General features: G+C 63.1%; 1 protein-coding gene across 2 annotated transcripts in view; it reads right to left on the bottom strand.

Moving 5' to 3' along the window:
• Positions 1-3,687: 3,687 nt before the first annotated feature.
• The window catches only part of DNMT3A (DNA methyltransferase 3 alpha), a 40,140-nt gene continuing 26,492 nt past the window's right edge, over positions 3,688-17,335 (bottom strand). For both annotated transcript variants that reach the window (XM_071547663.1, XM_071547664.1), the window contains exons 7-23: positions 16,165-16,380; positions 15,637-15,795; positions 15,445-15,552; positions 13,971-14,127; positions 13,661-13,813; positions 13,456-13,500; positions 12,937-13,016; positions 12,692-12,804; positions 10,521-10,704; positions 10,353-10,437; positions 9,907-10,052; positions 9,251-9,341; positions 8,979-9,127; positions 8,784-8,869; positions 8,314-8,383; positions 7,811-7,929; positions 3,688-7,730 (exon numbers count right to left, since the gene is read on the bottom strand). In XM_071547663.1, the coding sequence (XP_071403764.1) occupies positions 7,589-7,730; positions 7,811-7,929; positions 8,314-8,383; positions 8,784-8,869; positions 8,979-9,127; positions 9,251-9,341; positions 9,907-10,052; positions 10,353-10,437; positions 10,521-10,704; positions 12,692-12,804; positions 12,937-13,016; positions 13,456-13,500; positions 13,661-13,813; positions 13,971-14,127; positions 15,445-15,552; positions 15,637-15,795; positions 16,165-16,380 (2,103 nt within the window). In that variant the 3' untranslated portion in view covers positions 3,688-7,588. The remainder of the gene's footprint in view (positions 7,731-7,810; positions 7,930-8,313; positions 8,384-8,783; positions 8,870-8,978; positions 9,128-9,250; positions 9,342-9,906; positions 10,053-10,352; positions 10,438-10,520; positions 10,705-12,691; positions 12,805-12,936; positions 13,017-13,455; positions 13,501-13,660; positions 13,814-13,970; positions 14,128-15,444; positions 15,553-15,636; positions 15,796-16,164; positions 16,381-17,335) is intronic.

Below are 17,335 nucleotides of genomic sequence, written 5' to 3'. Positions count from 1 at the left end.
CCCCCATGGCCGCCTTGACACCCTCAGAGCATCACATCGCTCCCCCCGGGTCACCCGCAGCAGCCCCATCTGCCCCTCCCAGCAGTGCCCAGTAACACCCAGGGTGTCCCAGTAAAACCCAGGGGGTCCCAGTAACACCCAGGAGGTCCCAGTGCAGCCCAGCCTGGCCCGGCTGTACCCAGTACAGCCCAGTAGCACCCAGTAGTGCCCAGCACAACCTGGCAGATCCCATCAGCAACGAGCACAGCCCAGTTACAGCCAGTAATGGCCAGTAACATCAACTATTTCCCACTAATACCCAGCAGTGCCCAGCACAGCCCAGTATATCCCATTAGCCCCCCGCTCAGTACCCCCAGACCATCCTGGCAGCCCCTGGCACAGCCCATCTTGGTGGTCTCAGGCTCTCAGTGTGCAGAGACAGGACACACTGGTCCTGTCCCCACCTGTGAGCAGACTCAGAGACTGGTGGCACTGGGCACCTGCTGGGCAGGATGTGGCCCTCGGGGCCCAAGGTGTCAGAGCTGCTGCAGTGGGGCAGGCACAGGGCTGGGAGACCACCTGCCCCATCCCAATCCCCAGTTCCTGTCCCATCCCACCCCTGCTGTGCCCCCCTGTCCTCAGGCACTGCTGGGCTCTGCCATCCCCTCCCTGGGTGCTTTGGTGGCTCCTGGGCTGTGCTGTCTCCCTGTATCAGAGGGCACTGGGGTGCCAGTCAGTTGTGTCTGCCAGGACCCCCAGGCCCTTCCCACAGAGCTGTCCCCACCCATGTCACTGTCAGGGACTCTTCCTGCCCCGGGGCAGGACGTGGCATTTGTCCCTGTCAGGTCCCTCCTGATGGTCCCTTCTCCAGCTGGGATCCATCCTGGTGCAGCAGCGCCTGTGGGCACAGGGACTGGTCCTTCAACGTTTGGGCATCACAGAGCCACAGATTTGGATGGGAAGGGACCTCAAAGCTCATCCAGTCCCACCCCCTGCCATGGGCAGGGACACCTCCCACCAGCCCAGGCTGCTCCAAGCCCTGTCCAGCCTGGCCTGGGACACTCCCAGGGATGGGGCAGCCACAGCTGCTCTGCCCACCCTGTGCCAGGGCCTGCCCACCCTCCCAGCCACCAATTCCTTCCCAATATCCCATCTCTCCCTGCCCTCTGGCAGTGGGAAGCCATTCCCTGTGTCCTGTCCCTCCAGCCCTTGTCCCCCGTCCCTCTCCAGCTCTCCTGGAGCCCCTTCAGGCCCTGCCAGGGGCTCTCAGGTGTCCCTGGAGCCTTCTCTTCTCCAGGTGACCCCCCCAGCTCTCCCAGCCTGGCTCCAAAGGGGCTCCAGCCCTGCAGCATCTCCGGGGCCTCCTCTGGCCTGGCTGCAGCAGCTCCACGTCCTTGTGCTGGGAGTGTTGTTAAGATCCAGTTATTAGAGGTGCCTCTGCCCAAATTCAGGTACAAAAGAGACCATGTGCCAAAGTCAACAATATGGATTTTATTTAACAATACATATGAAGTAGACAGTTAGAAAGAAATAGAAAAGGGGACAGAGAGGGAGGCAGAGACAGACAGAGAGAGTTCCACCCTTAGGTCCAGCCATGTCCCTTTGGTCCTTCCTGGGCTTGGGGGTTGACTGGGGGCCCTGTTTGTTGTGCTGTGCAGAAGGAGGGGCTGGGTGGCCAATGCACAGAGCCCACCCAGCCCCAAATTTCAATTTTTTTCACTATTTGTGCATTGTAGCAAACAAAGGATTTAGTGTTCATTGGCTGCAAGTAGCATAGTTCTCTTATTAATTAGCATTGTCTTGGATAAATGATTCTCTTTTTGTGCTAATTACAGAATGCTCAGTCTTTGTCTTCTTTTGGGTTTGTGGGTTCTTGGGTCAGTGGTCCATGGGTTGGTTGTGATATGCCCCTGCTGGAATTACTTTTTATTCAGTTGGAGCTGATTTCAGCACAGTTGCTGAGTTGGTTTTAGCAGATTCTTCCTTATCTTGGGGGTTCTGCCAGATGTCCTTGTGTCCATAAATCTTGTATTTGTATCCATTCTCAGTAACACATCCTTCTTCCCAAGCTTTGTTATCCTGCTTCTAGATCCAAAATCATGCAATTTATCTTCCTAACGCTGGGGCAACACAACCCCCTTTATACAGCCCCAGTTCTGGGTACCCATGGAGGTGCCTCTGGGGGCTTCAGGGGCTGCTGGTGCTCACAGATGCTGTCTTGGATCTTTGGTGATCTGCATTGGAGCCATTGCTTCTTTCCACAGTCTGTCATGGTGGGGAAATTTTGTCCAGATGCATTAGCCAGGATATGCCAACCAGATCTTCCCTCTGCCAGGCCAGGAATTTGCACCTTCCTGTCACCAATTTCTCCCTCCTGAGGCTTTAACAGTGTTTGAGGTAACTGTGCTCTTTAACTCCCAACAGGTAGCAGAGCTGGAGGCAGCTCTGCAGATGGGGTCTCACCTGAGGGGACAGAGGGACAGAATCGCCCCCTGACCTGCTGCCCACGCTGTGGGATCAGCCCAGGGTGTGGTGGGTTCTGGGCTGAGTCATGTCCAGCCCCTCCCCAACCAGCACCCCCAAGTCCTTCTGCCCAGGGCTGCTCTTAAATCCATTCATCCCCATCCTGGATTGGTCCCGGGGGTGTCCTGACCCAGCTGCAGCCCGGGCACACTGGCACAGTGCCCCGTGGCACCTGCTCACACCACCCTGGCAGAGCACAGGTCCTCCAGCCCCTTGTCGTACCCACCACAGCTGTCACACCCACTGCTCGCCCACCCCACGTGCCCCCACCAACCCCAGGGGGTGCCCTGGCCACGGTCCAGCCCTCACTGCCCCGGGGGCTGGCACAGGGACTGAAGGGACCCTGGCAGTCTCACGGTCCACCTGGCACTGCCTGGCTGGGGGGCAAACTGAGGCAGGAGCTGTACAGGGCAGTTTCCCAACCCACAGCTGATGGGGCAAAAATGGGGGGGGGTGTCCCATTCTGCTGGGGCCTCTGCACCCCCACACCCTACCCCAGGCCTGCACAGGCAAAGCTTCCAGTGCCCTGGGGAGCTGCTCTCAGCCCACCGACCCCTGAGACCCCATTCTGGGCTGGAACCCCAGTGACTGCCGAGATCCCACTGGTCACCGATAACCCCCTGTCCCCTGGACCCCACCACCCACTAGAACCCCATCACCTGCTGAGACCAGAGTGCCCACCAGGACCCCACCATCTGCCAGGACCCCACCCACTGGAACCCCACTGTCCTCTGGGACCCCACTACTTGTGCTGGGGTCGCACCACCCCTTAGGATCAGTCACCAGGATCCAAGCACCAGTGCTGGGACCCACCACTGCCTGAACCCCCCACCTGCAGCGGTGCCCCACAGCCCACTGGGACCACCCATTCTGGGATCCTACCACCCCCTGGGACCCACCATCTGCTGGGACCTCACCACCACCCAGACTCCAGCACCTGCACTGGGACCCCACTGCCACCAGGGCTGTTGGTTCCCGGCAGTTGTGCTGCAATCCCACCACCACTGGGACATCACTGCCCACCAGGACCCCAAAGCCACCAGAATCCCAGCACCTGTCAAGGCCCTGTCACCATCTGAATCCCACCACCACTGCTGGGATTCCCTCCCGCCCTCCAGGACTCCCAGCCCCTGCTGGCCACAGACCACACAGTCACACATAAAGGATTTTTTTTCTCTCTTTTTTTTTTTCCTCTTTTTTTCTCTTTTTTTTTTTTGCACAAAACAGGACATTTATTCAAGTGTTCTCCAGCACAAGTACATTAGAAAGGAGCTCGTCTGTATTATACTCTTCTGGGCACCAAAGAAAAAGAAAAGGAGGATGGGATGGAAGCGGGACGGACAGACTTTCTACATCTGCTGCACGCATTGACCTTTATTAGTTCAGAACAGCTATGTCACGAGCAATACTCACACAGATACAACAGCGCCGGGCGCCCGCGGCACCCCCGGCCGTGAAATGCACAGTTCAGCGGCAATAAATAGAGAAGCGACCCTAAAAAAACAAACCAACAAAAAACAGGGGCAACGAACCAAGAGAGAAGTAGAAAATAAACCGGGGGGGTTGGGGCTTGGGGTGAGAAAAGGGGAGGGAGAGCAGCCGGGGTGGCCGCGGCGGCGCCAGGAATGTGGCGGCGGAGCCAACTCAAAGGGAGGAGGAAGGAGGGTACCAGCTCTACGCGCGTATTCCTCGGGATGATGAGTACATGATTCCCACAAATAGTTAAGCGTCAGCTACTTCAATGTCTAGGCTAAAACACATGAAATCTCTCGTTTAGTTTTCAAGTACAAAGTTAAAATGCCTTTTTCTTTTTTGTTTTTTTTTTAATAATAATATATAAGAGTAAAATAATAGTGCTCTTTGAAACTCCACTACGAGAAACAAAACAGTCATTGTCCAGACAGCAGACTTAATTTAACAATATATATTTTTAATAAAATGTTTTAGCACCGTGTTTGTCCCCACTCCCTCGGCGGATCTTAAGGAATTTAGGCCTTTCTGTGTTGTTTTGAGTTTTCATCTAGGGCTGTGCAACAGAATTTGTCTGGTTGTTTTTAAAAAAAGACGTGAGTCGGGTACGTTAAAAACTGAACTCTTTGCCCCAGGCATCCCCACAGTTCCCACCGGGTCCCACCGCCGCCGGCATCTGATCCCAGCAGGAACCTGCTGCCCACCGGCACTGGCTCCGGCACAGCCTGCCTGGGATGTGCCAACGCCGCGCCGGGCCGGGCCCCCAGCGCAGCACCTGCTGGGACCCAGCACCCCTCAAAGGTGCAGCAGGACCAAGGGGGTCCCAGGAAGTGCTGCAGGGCTGGGCTGGGCTGGGCTGGGCCGGGGGGTCCACTGGGGCCCCCAAACCCGGCACGTGGCCATGCAGAACCCACTGACGGCACCACAGGACGGTGCACCAGCACCCAGAGCTGCAGGGCCACAAAGGACCAGCACCCAGAGCTGTGGGTCACACAGGACCAGCACCCAGAGCTGTGGGTCACACAGGACCAGCACCCAGAGCCACAGGGCCATGCAGGACCTGTCAACAATGTTGCAGGACTGTGCAGGACCAGCACCCGGCACCTCAAGGCGATGCAGGACCAGCACCCAGCACCTCAAGGCGATGCAGGATCAGCACCCAGCACCTCAAGGCCATGCAGGACCCACAAATGATGTTGTGGGGCCCTGCAGGACCTGCAAACAGCACTGCAGGGCCGTGTAGCACTTACACCTGGGGCTGTGGGGCTGGGCAGGACCCACAGCCAGGGGCACAGAGCTGTCTGTGCAGGACCTGCAGGCAGTGCTGCAGGACCATGCAAGACTCAGGCAGTGCTGCAGGGCCGTGCAGAACCTACAGTGCCCACTGCTGCCCTCACACAGGACGGCTGGGGCCACACCAGCCCCACCAACAGGGCTGTGGGGCCACGTGAGGCTCACACCACACCAGGCAGGACCTGTGCCTGGTGCAGTGGTCCTGTGCCACCTGGGCCTGGCACTGCAGGGATCCAGCCCTAGGAACGAGCCATGGCCCAGAGCCTGGCTCAGAGCCCAGGGCAGTTCCCCTGCCTTCACCCCCTGGCAAAGCTGGGCCCCACGGTGCCCCCAGCACAGCTGCCCACGCCAGCTCAGCTCCCCGTGCCCCCCGCACCCAGAGGGGCCGCCGGGCCCCCGGTAGCACCAGGCGGGGTTGGAGGTGGGGGGCCCCAAGGGCCACCCCCTGCCTGCCTCGTTGCCATCGGTCCCAGCACCTCTGAGCACCTCGGGCCGCGGGCACAGCTCGCTGCCATAGCCAGCACCCGGCAGCGAGCGCCGCGGCCCCGCACCTTTCACAGTTAGAGAAGAGACGGCGACAGGCCGAGACCCTCCGGGAGCCTCCCCGCACCGTAGCACCAGTCCCTGTCCCACCGGGTCCGGCTGCCCCGCGGGCATCGGGGCTGCACCGGGCCGGACCCCGCGGCACCACAGCTGCCAGACCAGTAGCACCATCCACCGCACTGCCAGCACCTGCCCGCGCCCTGCCCGCTCACACCACGGCTCCTGCCACCGCAGCTCCCGGCCCCTGCGGCCGGGGCTGTCTGACACCAACACTGCCACGTCCCCACGGGCACCCACCCATGCCCCAGTGGGGCACGGGGCACAGGGGGGACGCGCTCACTCCAAACCACACGTGGGCAGAGGAGCGATGCCCCAGCGCCCGCGGTGACACCGCCGGGGCGCCATCCTGGCTCACCAGGGCATCGCCCTCCTGCCGCCAGCCCGGCCCCGCGGATGTAGCACCAGGGTCCGGGGCCCGCAGCCATCCCCGTGCCATGCCAGAAGCGTCCCGGCCGCGCTCCGGCACCAGCACCGCTCTGTCCCCCCTGCCCTGCCGGCGCTCCTGCCCCGCCTTCGGCGAGAGCCCATTGGCAGCACCTGTGCCCCGCGCCGCCCCGGCAGGCAGCACCCGTGGGAAGGGCAGGGCCGGGGGCAGGACCCCCCACTGCCACCGGGGTGCCGGGGGACACCCAGCACCGGCTCTGCCGGGCGCCACGTACGCAGAAGAGCACCAGTACGCTGTGGGAGCGAGGGGCGCCAGCGCCAGCGGGGCAGGGGGCACCGCCGAGGCGCTTCCGTTTGGGACAGAAAAAGGTTATTGCATGACTCGGGATGGAGACGCTTCCGCCCGGCCGCCCCGGCCCTGCCGCTCGCTCGGAAAGGCCCGGCACGTAAGGCAACGTGGAAGCTGATGTCTTGACTCACCCCGCTGTGTAAAGCACCATTATGAAGTCAGGTTGTACAGTAGTAACAGTACCTTTTATATATATATATATCTATATCTCATATCTATCATATATATATAAACTGTAAACAAGAGGTAACAGCGGCTTCTAGGATCTGCTCTCTTCAAGGTTTCCATGTGGTAGGCACCCAAAATACTGTAGAAAAGGTGTGTGTGTGGCATGTGTGTTCCCGGCCTCCCTGCCGGGCCGGTTGGCTCCATGTCACCGGAGAGCGGTGCTGGTGGAACAGAGCGAGGCTCAGCCGTCGGGCGCTGGAGCCGCCGGGGCCGGGCCGGCGGGCGCTGGGCGCGGACGGAGCGGGTCTCGGAGCAGAGCGGGTCTCCTTCGCCTCTGCCTCCCTCCCGGCTGGGCTTTCCCACTGCCATTTCCCCTCCTCCGAGAGCAGCGCTGGCGACGGCGTCTCGTCTCGCCCGCTGCCCCGGGAAGCGGAAACCAAACTGACAGGAAAACCCAGCCAGAAAAGAGCGGAAAATTAAAAGGTTACCCCCAAAAAAATGGTTTTGGTTTTTGTTTCTTTTCTTTTTCTTCTTTTTTTTTTTCTGTTTTGTTTTTGTTTTCTTTCCGACCTTTTTTGTTGTTTGTTTGCTTTCTTGTGGTTTTTGTTTGCTTTTCAATAGGCTAAAGCTGACCCTTGGAAATTCAGGAGAGGACACCGACCCCTTTCGCTCGGGGAGACGTGTGCTGGGTTCCCGTCGGGCTGCGAAATCCCGTCTCTCTTCTGGGTGCTGACTCTTCTCTCATTCCGTGTGTTCACTTCTCTTGGCGTGGATGGGTTTGTTGCCGACTCGCTCCGTGTCACCAGTTCCTGCCCATCTCTAGACGCAGGCAAAGTATTCCTTCAGGGGCGCGAAGAGGTGGCGGATCACCGGCACGCTCCAGGACCTGCCGAGCAGTCTCTGCCGGGCCAGGCGGCTCATGTTGGACACATCCGTGTAGTGCACCGGGAAGCCGAAGACCCTACGGGAGAACGGAGGGACAGGAAGGGTCAGGGGTGCGGGTGGAAGGCGGTGCCCAGAGCCCCCCGGAGCCCCCAGTACCTCTCCATCTCCGTGCACCACAGGATGTCCTCCTTCTCGTTCATGAACACAGGGAAGTGCTGGTCCTTGCCCTGCTTGATGGAGTTGGAGCGAGTGGTGATGGTTCGCACTTTGCTGAACTGCAAGAGGCACAGGATGGTCACGCTGCAGGGTGGGATGGAGCTCTGACACACGGCAGGTCCCCAGCCCCCCAGAGTCCCCCAGACACCAGCCAGGGGCTTACAGGCACAGGCTCATCATGCTGGGGGGTAGGACAGAGGCCTCCCGACACACTGGAGGCCCCCCAAATGCCAGCTGGGCAGGCACAGGCACAGGCTTGTCATGCTGTGGGGTGGGACAGAGCCCCTCCACCCATTGGAGTCACCCGACCCACCGGCCAGGCGCTCACAGGCAGGTGACTCACACCAGCCCAAGGTGCCACCACTGCGTCCTTACTCCACCTCCATGGGACCCCTGCCTTGGGACCCTTGCCCCCACCCCCTCACTGCCCACCCCCAGCTGACCTTTGCTATCCTGCCGTGCTCCAGGCACTCCTGCAGCTCCAGCTTATCGTTGACAGTGGAGGCGAGTGGCCTGATGGGGGGAAGAGATGGTGGGCAGGGGATGGCAGTGTCCCCACACTGTGTCCCCGTGGGTGCAGGGCAGGTCACTGGCTGGGGCGTGTGGGAGGCATGGGGGGGGCTATGGCTCTAAGCAGCTGATTTCCATGGGGGAATCAGCCATGGGCCACCACAGCCACCACCCAGGAGGGACACAAAGGGCAGCTTAGTGGCACCCCTTCATCATGACAACATGGGGCCACTATTGGGGTGTGCCATCGCCTCTTTGTGAGACCCCTGCTCTTGCCCAGCACTAGCTGGGTTGGGACCCTCAGAGCCATGTCTGGGGTGGGGGAGGTCCCAGCGGTGCAGACCCCACTCCCACCCTCCCAAAGCCAGGCCAGGAGTTCAGTTCTGAGGGGGCTCTCACCAACCTGTTCATCCCGGGCAGGTTCCCCCAGAAGTACCGTGCCCGGTGTGCTGCAGACACTTCTTTGGCATCAATCATGACAGGGTTGGACTGCGAGAGGGAGCGGGAGGTCAGGGGGGTTTGGCAGCTCCTCACTGCGGGGCAGGACCCCAGAGGTCCCCAGGAATGCAGCACAGGGTGACCCCAGGCAGGCACTGACCTCCAGGAAGCGCGAGATGTCCCTCTTGTCGCTCACCCCCATGGCCACCACGTTCTCAAAGAGCCAGAAGAAGGGCCGGTCGTCGCCCTCCTTGGGCCGCGCTTCGTGGAGCAGGCGGTAGAACTCAAAGAAGAGGCGCCCAGTGCCCTCTGGGAGGAGAGAGGAGGGCACCAGGGTCAGGGTGGGGGGCCCATGTCAACTGTGGGGGGCTCATGTGAGCCCTGAGGGGCCAGCAGTGGGGTCCAGCCCCAGCCCTGTGGGCACATTCCTACCATAGAGCCCCTTTCTGGCCGGGTTGACGATGGAGAGGTCGTTGCAGGGGCTCCCCCCAATCACCAGGTCAAAGGGGCCCCACTCCTGTATCTGCAAGAGACCAGATCCCTGGTGAGCTGGGCACTGCCACAGCCCGGGGGGGGACATGGGGAATGATGGTGGCCAAGCTCCCAGCTGGATCAGAGATCATGGAATATTCTGCTGGGAGGGACCCTCAATCATCCATCCAACCCCCGGCCCTGATCAGGACACCCCAACAATCCCACCCTGTGCCTTAGAGAGTTGTCTAAACCCTCCTGGAGCTCTGGCAGCCTTGGGGCTGTGCCCACTGCCCTGGGGAGCCTCGTCAGTGCCCACCACCCTCTGGGGGAAGGAGCTTTTCCTGAAATCCCAACTGATCCTGCCCTGGCACAGCTCCAGCCATTCCCTGGGTGCTGTCCCTGCCCTGGCACAGCTCCAGCCCTTCCCTGTGCCCTGCCCCTTCTCACAGAGAACAGAGATTAGTGCTGCCCCTCTGAGGAAGTTGCAGACTCCCAAGGCTGCTGCCTGAGCTCAGCCTCCTGTGTGGGGATGGGGTATGTGGGGGATCCCGGTGCCTGCAGGGCCAGGGGATTCCGGGGATCCCAGGGGGTTTGGGGGGCAGGACAGCACGTACGTGTTTCTGGGTGACATTGCGGACGTCCCCGACGTACATGATCTTGCCCTGGTGCCTCACCATGCCCACGGTGATGGAGTCCTCACACACCTCGGAGGCGATGTACCTGTCCACCTGTATCCCCAGGTCCTTCAGCACCAGCAGCCCTGCAGGAGTGGCACAGAGTGAGTGACAGGGATGGAAAAGGTTCTCACCTCCTGCCCTCACCCATCCCACTATCCCTGGGCCATCCCCCTTCCCCTGGATCCCCACCAGTGTGGACTCCTCAGGCAGAGGAGACAGTGGGGGCTGCCCAGAGGGCCACCCACCCCGGGGTCCCAGAGATCTGCCTGCACTCTGTGCCCCGAGGCTGGCAGGCTGTGGGGTGCAGGTAGGCTGCTCCCTGCCCTGCCCCATCCCAAGCACACGCCAGGGAGGGTCTGCCAGGCCAGGGACCCCCCACCTACCTGTGGCAATGCCATCAAAGAGCGAGAGCACCCGGATGGGCTTCCTCTTCTCAGCCGGCACGGGCGGGTACACCTTCGGTGGGTCCTGAGAGCCACAGGGTGGGGTCAGTGGGGAGGGGGCTGGGGGGCAGCAGGGAGGGGGCCGGGGGAGGCTGGGGGGTCACTCACAAACTCCTGGTCGTGGTTGTTGGCGAAGAACATCTGGAGGCGAGAGGGCCAGTCCTCGCGCCGCCGCAGCAGCCCATACACCCCCTTATGGCCGCACATGTAGCAGTTCCAGGGGTCCTCCTTGATGGCCGCCTGTGCTGCCCCCGGGCCCACCAGCAGGTCCACACACTCCACACAGAAGCACCTGGCACAGGGGGAGCCGGGCTCAGTGGTGGGGCTTGTGCCAGGGCAGTGGCACCACCAAAGTCTACCCAACTCCACACCAGGACTGGCATCCATCACTGAAACCCCCCGGCAGGGGCATCACCAGCAGGTCCCAGCTCTGTGTCGGGACAGCCAAAGCCTCCCCCAGCCCTACAGCAGGGCCAGGGCACCACCAAACCCTCCCCACCCTCATGACAGGGCCAGGGCACCAACCAAACCTCCCCAGCCCCAAACCAGGACTGGCATCAGCAAATCCCAAGCCCGGACTGGCATCACCAAAACCCCACACAGTGCTGAGACACCACCAAAACCTCCCCAGTTCCATGCCTAATCTGGCATCACCTAAAACCCCACAGGAGGACCACACAAAACTGAAACTTCTCCATCTCCATGCCAAGACTGCAGCATCACCAAAACTTGCCAGCCCCAGAACCAGGACTGGCATCACCCAATTTCCACGCCAGGGCTGGGGCATCACCAGAATTTCCCAGCTCTGTGCTGGTACTGTGGCATTGCCAAACTCCTCCCAGTCCCAGACTGGCACTAGGACACCACCAAAACCTTCCAGCTCCACACCTGCACTGGCAGCACCAAAACCCTGTGGCAAGACCTCGGTGTCACTGACACCTCCCCAGTGGGACTGCAGCATCACCAGAACACGCCAGCCCCAAACCAGGACTGGCATCACCAAAACGCCATGGCAGGACCAAAGTACCAACTACACCTCCCCAGCCTCACACTGGGACATCACAAAACATCCCAGCCCCAAATCAGGATCCCTGAATTCCCACACCAGGCCTGTGGCACCACCAAAACCTCTCCAGCCTCACACCAGGACTGAGGCATCACAAAATATCACAGCTCCAAACACAGACTGGTACTGAGGAATTAATCTGGTCCAGGGGCTGACTGCGCTCTGAGTGGGAGTCCCAGCCCAGCCCAACCCAACCTCTGGGATAACAAAGGCCACGAGGATGGGTGAGCCAGCTGAAAGGACACTGAGAGACACAGAAGGAACTGGGAATTGCTGACCTCTTGGAGAACAAAGGAGACGAGGACAACAAGGTGGATGGACAGAGAGACAGGGGCAGGAGCCAAAACTCGCGAGGAAGAGGGAGATTTGTACATTGGGAATCTTGAGGGTATAAAAGCCCAGGGGTCCTTTGTTGGGGTCCCTCCTCAGAGGCACCAGCTTGAGCCATTTCTGTGTTACTGTCCTGGGAATCAATGGCTTTATGGAATGAGACATCTGAGACTCTGCCATGGGAAACCTGGGGTGGCACCACTGGGGAAACCTCGTGTGGCTGTGAGTGTGAGTGGGGACCCCAGTGGAACCCGTGGGGTCACTGGAGCTGCTGCTGTGAGGGGGCTCTGCTTCCAGCAGTGAAAAGTCCTGGTGGTGGGAGTGTGGCTGCCAGGGAGTCTCAGGAACAGCCAGACTAGGAATTTTCTGCAACAACCGGCATCACCAAATTCCCATGTCTGAGCACCACCAAAACCTCACAGTTCCACACCAGGACTGGGATCACTGACACCCCATGCTGGAACTGTGGTGTCACCAAAACCCCCTAGACTCATGCCAGGACTGGGGCATCACCAAAACCCTACACTGGGACAGTGGCACCACCAAAACCTACCAGTCCCATGCCAGGTCTGGCATCACCAAAACTGCCCAGGCCATGCAGACTACGGTACTGCCATAACATCCCAGGCCCAAACCAGGACTGGCACCACTTAACCCCCATGCCAAGACTGTGGCATCACCGAAACCTCCCAGTCCCTTCCTGAGACTGGGACATCAGCAAAACACCCCAGGATTGAAATCATCAAAACTGCCAGAACATCCCCAGCCTGACAGACAGAACTGGGGTATCACTGAAAGCTCCCCAGCCCAACAACAGGACTGTGGCACTCCTGAGCCCTCCCCAGGTGCCACCGTGGCACCCCAGAGCCCCCAGGCCCCGCACCTGCAGCAGTTGTTGTTCCCACACATGAGGACCTCGCGGCCGCCGCAGCAGATGGTGCAGTAGGACTGGTACCCGTCGTCGTCGTACTGGTACGCGCACTCCAGGAAGCAGTTCTGGGGACAGTGGCGGGGTCACTGCGGCCCCAGGGGCTCCAGGGACCCCGGGATGGGGCCTGGCACCCTGAGAGACCCCTGGGCAGGGGGCAGGGGCCCAGCTGTGCCTGCTGGCCTGGCACGATGCTGTACCTTGCAGTTTTGGCACATCCCTCCGATGAACAGAGGATGTTCCAGGGTCACGTTGAGGCTCCCACAGGAGATGCAGATGTCTGAGGGGGGCAGGATGGGAGACATCACCCCCAGCACCCCACACCAGGACAGCCCAGCATGCAGCATCCTGACCCCGACCCCCACCCTGCCGTCACCCCCTGAACGTACTACCCTGTGTCAGGGTCACACCAGAGCTGCAAACAAACCCTGGGGACAGCAGGAATGGTTCCCCACTGCCTCCTGTCTCCACCCTGGAGCCCAACAGCACCACAGGCACAGGCAGTATCTCAGGGGTCCCTGCACCACCCAGAGTGGGCCACTGCCACATCACAGCTGCTGTCCCTGCTCCCAGCCAGGCTGAGGAGTGGGACAAGTTCATACTCAACCCCTTGGGCCTCCCTCTCCGAGCCCCCTCCGCTCTGCTCTGGGGTGCCCAGCAGGGAGGGACCCTCACCCCAGCTCACCCCGGTGGCAGATGTGCCCCAGCCCCACACTCACCTTCGATGTTCCTGCACTTCTGCCGGACCTCGTACACCAACCGCTCTGGGGGGAAGAGAGAGGTCAGGGGGGTCCGGCCTCAGCCAGGTCCCCTCGTGCCAAGGGGTGAAAGGAGGGGACCCCCAGGGAGCAGCTCTCCCCCAGCCCCCTGTGCCAAACCCAGCCCCGCAGAAGGGGGTGGGCACAGGGCACCCCACGCCGGTACCTCGGGTGCGCTCGTCGATGATCTCCTTGACCTTGGGCTTCTCTTGGGTTGTGCTTTTGCGGGGCTTTTTGGCGGGCGGGGGCGGGGCGTAGGCGGCGGCTTCGGGTTCCACCCACATCTCCGTGTAAACTTCTTTGTAGGGGTTCCGTTCCTCTGCAGGGCCAGGGGGGCTGTCAGGGGGGCCCCCCAGCAGGGCCCCAGCACCCCAAAGTGTCAGCCCCACAGCCCTCCCCCTGTCCTGTCCGGTGATGTGGCCCCCAGAACCCCTGGGCAGGTCCTCAACCCACACAGAGCCCCACAGCCCCCTCACCTTCGGGGGGCTCCAGTCCCTTGGGGCCCGAGGGCTGGAATCCACCCAGGGCCCACTCGATCATCTGCTTGTTCTGGATCTCCACCACCTTGGACGTGTCAGTCTCGTCGTTCTCGGGGCACGCGGGGAAGATCTTCCCTGCCCGGCTGCTGGCCACCTGCCCGGGGGTCCAGGTGTCACCCCCCCTGAGGGGGCCCAGCCACAGCCCCCCTGCCCTGCCCAGCAGGGACCCCCCAGCTCCGGAGAGACCGACTCAGTCTGAGACTCTCCAGAAAGACCCTCAGCACTGCCAAGAGAACCCCTCCCAGGTGCCAGGACCCCTCCCCAGCACTGCTGAGACCAGAATCGACCCAGGACCACCACAGCACCTTCAGCAACCTGGAGAACCCAATACCCCCCCTGCACAGCCCCGGCGGGTACAATGACTCCCAGACACCCCCAAAGCCTTCTCTGGGCGCTCCCCAGACTGTCCTGTCTTCAGAGCCCCCCTGGGTGCTGGAGGGGAGGCAGGGCTGGGGTCTGGCAGTGCATGGTGGTGGCTGCTGGTCCCCGAGGACAGAGCACTGATGTCCCCCCCACCCTCCCTGGTGTCCCCACAGACACAGCACTGATGTCCCCCACTCTCCCTGGTGTCCTCATGGACAGAGCACTGATGTCCCCCACTCTCCCTGGTGTCCCCACAGACACAGCACCGATGTCCCCCACTCTCCCTGGTGTCCCCACAGACACAGCACTGATGTCCCCCCCACCCTCCCGGTGTCCCCACAGACACAGCACCGATGTCCCCCACCCTCCCTGGTGTCCTCATGGACAGAGCACTGATGTCCCCCACTCTCCCTGGTGTCCTCATGGACAGAGCACTGATGTCCCCCACCCTCCCCGGTGTCCCCATGGACACAGCACTGATGTCCCCCACTCTCCCTGGTGTCCTCATGGACAGAGCACTGATGTCCCCCACCCTCCTGATGTCCCCATGGACACAGCACCGATGTCCCCCACCCTCCCTGGTGTCCCCACAGACACAGCACTGATGTCCCCCACTCTCCCTGGTGTCCTCATGGACAGAGCACCGATGTCCCCCACCCTCCCTGGTGTCCCCACAGACACAGCACTGATGTCCCCCACCCTCCCGGTGTCCCCACAGACACAGCACTGATGTCCCCCACCCTCCTGGTGTCCCCACAGACACAGCACTGATGTCCCCCCCACTCTCCCTGGTGTCCCCACAGACACAGCACTGATGTCCCCCACCCTCCCTGGTGTCCCCACAGACACAAGCACTGATGTCCCCCACTCTCCCTGGTGTCCCCACAGACACAGCACTGATGTCCCCCACCCTCCCGGTGTCCCCATGGACACAGCACCGATGTCCCCCACTCTCCCTGGTGTCCCCATGGACACAGCACCGATGTCCCCCACCCCCCGGTGCCACCCCCGGTGCTCCCCGCGGTGTCCCCCCTGCTGTCCCCCTCACCTGCAGCACCTCGTAGATGGCCTTGCGGTACATGGGCTGCTTGTTGTAGGTGGCCTGGTGGAAGGCGCTGGCGAAGGAGCTCAGCGGGAGCAGCTTCTCCACGCACACCTGGGGACAGGACGGGTCGTGGGGACAGGCGGGGACAGCGGTTGGGGGACCGAGCCGCCCCCAGCCCCCCCGGGCGCAACTTACCACCGAGAACTTGCCGTCCCCGAACCACATGACCCAGCGGGTGCCCTCGGCGGCGCGGCTGCGGCCGGTCATCCACCAGGACACGATGCGGCCCGGCCACCACGAGAAGCCGCGCAGTTTGCCCCACACCAGCTCGCCAATGCCGAACCCGCGCCCGTCCTGGGGGCACAGGGGGGTCAGGGGGCATCGGGGGGGGTCAGGGGGCATCGGGGGGCATGCAGGGGGTCAGGGGGCATTGGGGGGGGGGTGTCAGGGGGCATCAGGGGGCATGCAGGGGGCACGGGGGGCATACAGGGGGTCAGGGGGCACAGGGGGGGTGTCAGGGGCATGCAGGGGGTCAGGGGGCATCAAGGGGCCTCGGGGGAGGTCAGGGGGCATCAGGGGGCATGCAGAGGGTCAGGGGACACACCGGGGGGGGGCAGGGGGCACATGGGGGGGGCAGGGGGCATCGAGGGGGGTCAGGGGGCACAGGGGGAGGCGTCAGGGGGCACCGGGGGGCTGTCCGTGCCCCGCTGCCCCCGCCCTCACCTCGTACTCGGGCTCGTCGTCGGCGGATTTGGAGGCGTTCTTGTCGCCAGCGTCGGCCACGGCGGGCTCGGGGGTGGTGGCCACGCTGGGCGAGGCGGGGTCGGTGGGCTGCTGCGGGCCGGGGGGCGGGCTCGCCTCCTCCTCCTTCTGCGCCTCGGCCCGCGCCGGCTCCTCCACCACGTTCATCACGGCGATCACCTTCGCCTTCTTCTCGGCCTGCGGGGCGAGGTCAGGCCATGGCCCCGCACCGGGGAAGGCACGGGGGGTGCAGCCCCCCGGCCCCGCACAGGGACCCCCGAAATGCCAGCCCTGCCCCGGGTGAGGGTCGTGACCCGCCGCCTGCCCCGAGCACGGCCCGGACCCCGCGCCCCATCCCCATCCCCATCCCTTATCGCGGGACCTCCCGGGCCCACCGTGGCCCGTGTCACCCTCTGGGGTCCCCCGCTCGGACCCCCGGCCCCGCTGCCCCCGGCCGGTCCCCCCAGCCCGCGGTGGCCCCCGGTGGCCGGTCACGTACCCGGGGCCCGGGGCGAGCCGGGGCGGAACGCGCGGAGCCGGAACGCGCGGGCCCGGCCGGGCCGGTGTGGGTCAGCCCGGCGGCCCTTTGTCTGGGCTCCGGGTCACGTGGTACGCCCCGGCCCGGCTGGTTGGCTGCGGGGGGGGGGCGCGCGCGGGGGCACGGCCCGGACCGGCCCGGGCGGAACCGACGGACCGAACGGGACCGATCAGTCATGAGTGGAACCGGAGGCACCCGAACGGCCCCACGTCCGGACCCCAAGGGACCGGCGGAGCCGAACGGAGCCAGGAAGAACCGAACGGCGCCGGACGGCTCAGCCCGAGCCCGGTTCCGGTCCCGCTCGCCCGGTGTCCGCCCGGTGTGCCCCCCGTGCCGGTGCCGCCCCCGCCCCGCTGTCGCGGTGCCGGCCCGTTCCCCCCGGTACTCACGGGCCCGTGGCCGCGCTCCGGTCCGGGCTGGGCTGCGCTCCCGCCGCCTTTTGTGCCGGGGCCGCGGCCCCCCGGCCTTTGTGCGGAGCGCCGGGACGGGGCGGGGGCGGCGGCGCCCCGGGGGCCTCGCCCCGCACGGCGGGAGCCGCCCCCGCCCCCCGCCCCAGCGGGGGCACCGCTGGCACCGGCCCCGCTGCCCAGTTCGGACCAGTACGGTGGGGGGCAC

Source organism: Pithys albifrons, chromosome 2 (assembly GCF_047495875.1).
Source record: "Pithys albifrons albifrons isolate INPA30051 chromosome 2, PitAlb_v1, whole genome shotgun sequence".
Classification (NCBI taxonomy): Eukaryota; Metazoa; Chordata; class Aves; order Passeriformes; family Thamnophilidae; genus Pithys; species Pithys albifrons.
This window is presented reverse-complemented; position numbering and strand designations above follow the sequence as displayed.